The sequence below is a fragment of the Camelus ferus genome, chromosome 12 (assembly GCF_009834535.1).
Source record: "Camelus ferus isolate YT-003-E chromosome 12, BCGSAC_Cfer_1.0, whole genome shotgun sequence".
In the NCBI taxonomy this organism is placed as follows: domain Eukaryota; kingdom Metazoa; phylum Chordata; class Mammalia; order Artiodactyla; family Camelidae; genus Camelus; species Camelus ferus.
The window spans coordinates 19933284-19942231 of NC_045707.1; the positions used below are offsets into that span (position 1 = coordinate 19933284).

The following is an 8948-nucleotide window of genomic DNA, read 5'->3' on the forward strand; positions in this document are numbered from 1 at the left end:
TGATAAATTTGTAACTACCCCAAGTTTGTTATTTTACAGATCCCTTTTCTCCATTTCCATAGTTCCTAGTGGAAAAAAAAACTTCAAAAATTTCTGTATGTTTACTTAAGGCCAGAGGAGAGAAAGGTGGAGAATCTAAAACTAAACTTTGTTGGCAACCTCTGAAAAGAACCCCCAAGTACAAGAACGGAGTCAAGTGATAGCAAAAAAAAAAAAAAAAAAAAGTGAACAAACTAGTCAGAAAAGACAAAGATGAAATGGGGTGTGTTCTGGGTGATCCCAGGAGTGCTGACCTCAGGAATCCCCTGCACTCCCAGGCAATTCCTCAAAGGCACTTTCCTTTGCCAGTTCCAGGGGTCCAGATGCCAGTTCGGCACTGGTACCTTCCCGCTGGTTGACTCAGTTTCTGGTGAGGGATGGGAATGACCTTACCTTGCCTTCCCTGGAATTCTTCTCATTATCTTCCAGATAGATCCTCACTTTGGCTTTCCTCTTTACCTCTCTGGCTCCTGAAACCCAGGTTCATAAAAGATGATTAGGAAGTGAAAGAATGAGTCTCTCCCTTCACTGTGAGCACCTCTGGTTGACAGAAGATGTTATAAGCTCCTTCTCCTCATTCAGCAGGCCTGGGGCCAAAGGGCTAAAGAGGGAGAGAAAAGGGACACAGCTGGAGAGAGTGGATACCTAGGTGTGAGGATGTGTGAGTACAAATGTCCAGGGCTCCCTTGAGGAGAGCACTGCCTAGGGGACGGGGTGGCAGGTTGAGGAATGAGGCTCCTCTACTGGCTGAAGGAAGGAGACGAGGGTTGTTCCCTGACACAAGAGTGTAGCTCTCATCTCTGGCTGCCTCTTTCTCTAGGGTAGGTGCCTGAAACACTTGCTCCTCACCTCCCAACCCCACTCACCTAGACCTGATCTGGGAGATGAGAGTCCTGCAGAGAGGGACTTTTATCTATAGACTCCACCCTTCTCCCACTGAAGCCAAGCCCTTTCCCCTTCTCCACTGTTGAATCCCAGTCCAACCAAGTGAGGCCTTATTCTCTGACTGCCCCCTTATTCTGTCCCTCAGTTGTTCTTCCTTCCTTTCACTTCAGGTGCTTGGGGGTCAGCGGGTAAAGAATGAAGAGTCTGAGGCCTGGTGGGGAGAGTTTGTTAAAGGGGAGGGGAACAGAGAGAGGGTGGGGAGGAGGGAGTAGGAGAGCAGAGGAGAGGAGACAGCCTGATCTTTCCTTCCCTTCCCCACCCTCTCTCCCAGGACTTGAAGAGCCAGTGGTTTTGGAGACAGGTGCTGGCTGAAGGTCTGGACACCCTGAATTTTGTGGGGTTTGTCCTTAGGGCATCGTGCCTCAGTGGGAGCTCCGTGTCAGGCACAGTCCCTCACCCCCATGCCTGGAGAGCTGCTGGTGGAGAGCCTGGCACTGGTTTTTGATGAGGTCAGTGAGGCCCAGACAAATCCGGCCCTGACTGTGGCACTATTCTCTGCCCATTGGCTTGACCCTCTCCAGGGGTAGCCTATATCCTGGCCCAGAGCATGGCAGCCATCCTGGCCTCACTCTTCTTCTACCTGGCTCTGCCCTGGGCGGCTGCAGCCTAACTGGTCACCCAGGTAGGCAGAAGGCCCCCTCCCTGAGTAGGGTGACACTACGTAGGTAATGAGGGTGGATGACTGATATGGCATTAAGGAATGAACAAAAGAGGGGCTAGCCCTGCTCTGTGTATCCTGTCATTATGCCACTTTCAATATGATTGAAATAGGCCAATGAGTTAGGCTCAGCAACTCAGGAATTTGGGTGACTCGTTGCAGATCCTTTGCTCAAATCTTCCTTGGTAGCTAGATGATGGGGTCTGTGGGCCAACGGGAGGGATGCATGTGTTCTCTCACCCCTTGTCCTAGCATCACTTGTCCCTTCTAGGCGAGCAGGAAGAGTTATGTAGGTCAGGGCCTGGGCATGGAGTTTTTCTCCACTTTCTAGTTGGTACTCACCATGTTTGCTGGGCTTCGCTGGCGGGTGGACCAGGTGGCCTGGCAGTGGGTTTCTCAGTGACCTGAAGCACTGGTATGAATAAGAACCCCACTCAGAACCCTCTTACACTGTTGGTGGGAATGTAAATTGTTGCAGTCATATGGAGAACAGTATGGAGGTTCCTTAAAAAACTAAAAATAGACTTACCATATGATCCAGCAATCCCATTCCTGGGCATGGATCTGAAGGAGACTCTAATTCAAAAAGACATGTGCACCCCAATGTTCATAGCAGCATGACTTACAACAGTCAAGACATGGAAACAACCTAAATGTTCGTTGACAGATGACTGGATAAAGAAGATGTGAGATACACACACACAGACATACACACACACAATGAAATACTACTCAACCATAAAAAAGAATGAAATAATGCCATTTGCAGCAACGTGGATGGACTTAGAGTTTATCATACTAAGTGAAGGAAGTCAGACAGAGAAAGACAAATATCATGATATCACATATGTGGAATCTAAAAAAATTACACAACTGAACTTATTTACAAAACAGAAAGAGACTAACAGACATAGAAAACAAACTTATGGTTACCAAAAGTGAAGGAGGGGAGGGATAAATTTGGAGTTTGGGATTAGATACAAACTACCATATATTAAATAGATAACCAGCAAGGGCCTACTGTACAGCACAGGGAACTATATTCAATATCTTGTAATATGTCTAATGGAAAAGAATCTGAAAAAGAATAAATTTATATATATATAAAAAACTGAATCATTTTGCTGTACACCTGACATTAACACAACATTTTAAATCAACTATACTTCAATTGAAAAAGAAGAAAGAGTTGAAAAAAATAAGCAAAAAAAAAAAAAAGAAAGAAAGAAAGAAAGAACGCACCCGTACAAAGCAGCAGGCTTGGGGAAGGCTGGATTCCACTCCTCAAGGGGAAACACAGCTTTTTTTTTTCCTTTCAAGAGTCTAGGCTATCAGAAAATATTGTGTATGCTAATTATATGTAAATATATGTAAAATCTCAGGTTTTGAGAGCTCACCTCTAATTTGAAAGTTTGGTGTTTACCTAAGTGGGGAGGCTGCTGTGAAAGAAAATGGGCTGGGGTTCGGTTCTCCATAAGGTTCTTATCAACATTTGATAAGGAGTAAAGGGGAAAGGTTGGTAGCTTCAAATAAGGAAATCTGTTCATTGGTGTCTCCGAGGGCACGACATTAGCTGCTCTTTGCTCCTTATTCTAAGAGGCCATGGGGTCTATGGTTAGGGAAAATCCCTTCCGATTGACACAGCCCTCATCAAATGGCTCCTATTTGTTAAGTGCTTTATTCTGTGCCAGGCACCATACTAGCCCTGTACCTACTTTTTCTTTGATCCAGAGTAAACTGAGGCTCAGAGAGCTTACATTAATTTATTCAACAAATACTCATTTACTGCCCACTGTGTGTCAAGCACAGGGTTTGCAGTGGTGGACAAATCGACAAATCCCTGCCCTCCTGGAGTTTATATCTAGTGGGGATAATGTCCCCGCCTAGAAGATGGGAAAGCCAGGGCTGGGTTGCTGCTGTTCGTTATGGATTTCAAGTGCAGAGAATATTCCTTTGTTCATGACATCCCCCTCTCATTGGCCTATATATGGCTCCAACTAATTTTTTTTAAATAATTAAGCGTCATTATTAACCATCTACCCAACAGAAAAACTAGAACCTTGAGAAGCACTTACAGAAATCTGTACTTATGTATGTAAATATCCCGCTTCATCCCCTCGTCTCCCCTAACCTAAGGTAAACACCATCCTGAGTCCTGTGTTTATCATTCTTTGTTTTCTTTTTTGTGTAGTTGCATGTCATATATATGTGTTTTGAAAAGCATATTTTTATTTTAGATGTTTTTTTTTTTTACTTTATGAAAAGATTTTCATGCTATGTATAATCTTCTGGGGCTTTTTAAATGACATTTTATTGCTAAAATTTATCCCTACTATTGAGTGTCACTGTGGTGGTACCTCGTTTTGACTGCTGAATAATTTTCTGTTGTGTGAATATACCATCGTTTATTCATCCATTCTCCTGTCGATGGGCATTTGGGTTGCTTCAAGATTTTGCTATTGTGAACAATGCTGCTGTAAACAATCTTGTAACTGTCTCCTGGTGTAAGTATAGGAAAGTTTCCCTTGGGTATGTATGTAAGTGAGAAGTGAAATTCCTGGGTCAGACACCCCCACCTCCAGACCTTTCCCTAGGGATAGAGGTTTAGGACTCCAGTGTCCTGATAATGGCCATATCAGGAGGCATCAGACCCTCCCATTGCTTCATAGCCATGACTCAGTTTCCATCCTTTCAGTATTTTTGCTAGCACCTTGTGAGTTAGGAAAGACGAAGTACAAGCTGATTCTGAGATTTAACTACTAACCCCTCTTCCCCTGCCCAGCTCCCTGACCCCACTTCCAGGCTATCCATGGAAGACACTTTTTCCTGCTCTGTCTTTGTGGTTTAAAAGGCCAGGCTGAGGGCTTGGAAAGGGAGGTGCTGGCATGGGGTAGGGGTAGGGAACCCAGGCTCAGAGAAAGCCAGACGCAGCAGATCTATTCTGTCCCAGAGCTGCAGGGTCCACAGATTCCAGCCCAAACCAGCCAATGGGAGAAGGCCTTCTAATCCCAGAGAACTAAAGAATTCTCTTCAGTTATCCAACTTCCCTGCTGGACCCCACTCCTGACCCCCTACCCCCACCCTTACCCCTGGCCGATTCAGAGGAGCCTGGAGGCCCCCTTGAGCACAGTCTCATACTCCATGAAGTGAACTCAGCTCGACTGACCTTCCAAGCAGAGTTGAGGAATGTTCTAATATAGATGTCAAGTAGGGTGAGGAACCCCAAATTTGACATGAAAAGAGAGGCAGACTCTTCCAGTCCCCCTCTTCTTGGTCCCTTCCAGTCCTCACCCTACCCACACCCTCACACCCATGGCTCTGCTCATCTCCCAGTGGAGGAGGGAGGGGAAAATGCAGCAGCTTTATCCGATGCATGAGGGTGGGCCCAGCCCTCTGCAGCCGTGAAGGGGTTAAGAGGCTGGGCCAGCCACCTCAGCCTGCCCCTCCCAGGGATTAAGAGTCCTCTATAAAGGGGACTGTCCATCCAGGCCAGGGGGATATTAGGGACCCAGGCATTGTGCCATCCCCCCTGCCATGTGGGAACTGCGGTCAGCCTCCTTCTGGAGGGCAATATTTGCTGAGTTCTTTGCTACCCTCTTCTATGTCTTCTTCGGGCTGGGGGCCTCACTGCGTTGGACCCCTGGACCCCTGCATGTCTTACAGGTGGCTCTGGCCTTCGGCCTGGCCCTGGCTACGCTGGTGCAAGCTGTGGGCCACATCAGTGGAGCTCATGTCAATCCTGCAGTCACTTTCGCCTTCCTTGTGGGCTCTCAGATGTCCCTGCTCCGTGCCATCTGCTATATGGTAGCCCAACTCCTGGGAGCCGTGGCTGGGGCCGCCGTGCTGTACAGTGTCACCCCACCTGCCGTCCGAGGAAACCTAGCACTTAACACGGTAATGGTTGGCAGAGTGGGGCTGGGGGAACCTGGTGCCCTGACTTCCTGCCTGGTGCAGGTGGATCAGTTCCCCAGGGGTCTGGGACATTTTGTGTGTGTGTGTGTGTGTGTATGTGTGTTTCAGGGTGGGGAGGATCAACAGGTGGCTTGGAGGGGTAAGGCAGGCATAGAGCTTTGGACTAAAAATCAAGAAACCTGGGTTCGGGCTCCAGCTTTTCTTTCAACTCCTTGCTGGTTCTTGAGGAAACTTATTTTATCTTATGGGACCTCAGTTTCCTTATCCACGTAAGTGGGTGCAATGATTTCTACTGTGAAGTATCATTAAGAGAAACTAAGGAACAAATACAATTACTGTGAAGGAGGTTGTGTTGTCCTTCGTCTCCAGGGAGCTGATGCCATAAGGGGGTTCCTGCCTGGGATGCACTGAGGAGGTAAGGCTGTGTCAGCCCTCATGAGCTGCCTCCCTTCTTCTTCCTTTGCCCAGTTGCACCCTGGGGTGAGTGTGGGCCAGGCCACCATAGTGGAGATCTTCCTGACGCTCCAGTTCGTGCTCTGCATCTTTGCCACATACGACGAGAGGCGGAATGGCCGCCTGGGCTCTGTGGCCTTGGCCGTCGGCTTCTCCCTCACCCTGGGGCACCTCTTTGGGGTAAGCAGGAGAGGGGACCAACTTCTCCAGGGCCTCCAAACATTTGCTGACTTCTAAGCATTCTTCCTGCCCACGTCACTGTCAAACATGAACATTATCCACCTCCCTTGGTATCAGTCAGCACAGAGGAATCAACCCTGCTCTCTTTTCCTCTCTTGTGATGGCTATATCTAGTTCTTCCTGACCCCAAGGTGGAAAGGCATGTAACATGGGTAGATGCGGGCTTTGCCTAGGGATTCACATCAGTGCCTAGGGAGCATCAGTGACTTCCCTCCATCATGGGACTTCCATATGGGTTGTCCTTCCCTACTTGCTGCTGGCTGGAGGCAAGGTACCAACCCTCAGGGGCAGATGGGTTGTGGGAGAGAAGCTGGGGAGGAGTGGAGGGGAAGTGTCTCAGTTACAACTGTGTCTTTTGCAGATGTATTATACTGGTGCAGGCATGAACCCTGCCCGTTCCTTTGCTCCTGCCATTCTCACCAGGAACTTCACCAACCACTGGGTGAGTGAGAGGAGAAGGGCAAGATCCTGAAGCCCTTCTGGAGGGGTGTGGACTGCAGGTTCCAAGTCTGGTTCCTGCTCTCCATCTGGATGTGTTGACTGCTTGGCCAGCACTCAGCTAAGGGGGCTGTCAGAGTTTGCACGCCTGTGTGAGCAGGATTCATCATTTTTCTAGAAAGATGGGCTCTTGCTCATAAGGTTCCTTCACTGGTTAGTCAGAGATTTTTACTAAGTATCCACTGGCTTCCAAAACTAGGAGGTATGAGGAAAGACTAGTGAACAGGAAGACAAAAACTTCTACTCTCAGGCATCAGAGTGTGTATGAGCACAAATGGTGGGGAGAGGGGGAAATAGGCAGTTGTTATTTAATGGGTATAGAGTTTCAGTTTTGCAAGATGAAAAATTCGAGAGATGGGCTGCACAACAACATAAATAGACTTAACACTCTAAGTGTACACTTAGAAATGGTAAAGGTGGTAAATTTTATGTTATGTATATTTTACCACAATTTAAAAGAATTTTTGAAATTAACACAACACTGTAAATCAACTATATTTCAATTTAAAAAATTAAATTAAAAAAATAAATTTTCGGGGGGTGGGAGATAGAGCTCAGTGGCAGAGCGCATGCTTAGCTTGCACGAGGTCCTGGGTTCAATCCCCAGTAACCCCATTAATGAAAAAAAAGGGGAGGGGAAACAAATTTTCAAAGCAATGTGTAAACTAGTGCAAACTAATAACAATAAATAGAATATACATGTGCTAAGAAGGTGTGGGATAAAGGAATGATTTAATGAGTCAAAAGAAATGGTGAGTTCTGAAGTATAGGCAGTGGAGCTGTCTAGAGTTTTAAAACAAACAAACAAACACTGATTTTGGCTTAAATAGTGCCCAACTGTATGTGCCAAGCGCAGGATGTCTGTTTTTCAACAGTGGGGTTGGAAAAAGAGCAGCCTTGCTCTTGAGCCCCTCCCCAAACCTGATTATTCCTTTCCTCTTCCTGCAGGTGTACTGGGTGGGCCCCATCATTGGAGGGGGCCTGGGCAGTCTCCTTTATGACTTTCTCCTCTTCCCCCGGCTCAAGAGCGTTTCTGAGAGACTGTCTATTCTCAAGGGTGCCAGGCCCAGTGAATCCAATGGACAACCAGAGGCCACAGCGGAACCTGTTGAACTGAAGACCCAAGCTCTGTAAAAGCTCCAGTGGGATAGAGGGAGTAGGAAGCTTCTGGGTTTACATGCAGGGGCTGAGCCAGCCCCTGGATGAAGAGACTGTGGGGAGGGGCATGTACTTCTTTATTTTTAAATTTACGTTTTTTTTTTTTTTTGGCCTTTTGCCGTGTGAAATCTTTCAAGTTGCATTCATGAGCTGGTTGGTGCAAACTTCCCTTCCTCCCCCTCCCACCCTTCTTCGCCGATGTGTGTGCAAGATTGTGATTGTGCGTATGAATGTGTGAATGTGGCTGTGTCTGAGTTTTGGGGCATGGCATGAGAGGTAGGGAAGTGAAAAGAGGCGTTACCCTATACCTTCCTCTCCCAACCCAGTGTGGTAAGTTCAGGGCACCAAGACCTTGTTTCTGGCCTCTGCCCTGCTGCCAGTCAGGTGTATGGCTCTGACTTTCAGACAGGGCAGGGGAGCAGTAGTTACTCCTCAGAGGCAAGGCATTCCAAGGGTTGGGAGAAGCAGTTGGGTGTCAGGGAGGAAATGGAGGCATTAGCCCAGATCAGGATGCAATTGTACCAAAAAGTTTTGGAGAAGTTAACAGGAGAGTGTAGCCTACTTATCTCAGGGATGCTTGCCCCAGGGACTTGGGTGGGGAAGTAGCTCTGAGAAAAATGAACACTGGGGTTTGAACTGTTCTGTAAATCCACATCAACCTGTCTACATTCACTGCCTGGGTTTTGTGTTCATTCTGGCAGGATGGATCTCTTTGGAGGCTCTGGGCCATTAGCTCCCAACCTAAATAAAGGGTGGGTGAGCCTAGAATCTACAAAAATTAAGTAGCTTAACTATTCTGCCCAACAGCCACCCAGTGCAGCCTCTAGGCAGACAGTACTTGAGCCCAGAAAAGCTCCCTAAGGCCAAAACAGGAAATCTGATGCCTGGAGCAAATGCAGAAATGACGATGGGGACACAGGAGGGAGAGGATGTGATGCTCAGAGTTTTAATTTAGATCAGACCAAAACACTCTTCCAATGGCCTCTTTCTGCTTTTATTATTATTTCTTCGGTCTTCTTTATTTTCCTTTTTGTTGTCTGTCTTT

At 47.2% G+C, this 8948-nt stretch overlaps 1 protein-coding gene across 1 annotated transcript; it reads left to right on the plus strand.

Annotated features, from left to right (window-relative positions):
• The first annotated feature begins 5176 nt into the window (after positions 1 to 5176).
• On the plus strand, positions 5177 to 8694 carry MIP (major intrinsic protein of lens fiber). Its single transcript, XM_006179853.2, has 4 exons — positions 5177 to 5536; positions 6023 to 6187; positions 6609 to 6689; positions 7694 to 8694. The coding sequence occupies exons 1-4, from the start codon at positions 5177 to 5179 to the stop codon at positions 7877 to 7879; spliced, it is 792 nt and encodes a 263-aa protein (XP_006179915.1). The 3' UTR covers positions 7880 to 8694.
• Positions 8695 to 8948: the final 254 nt, after the last annotated feature.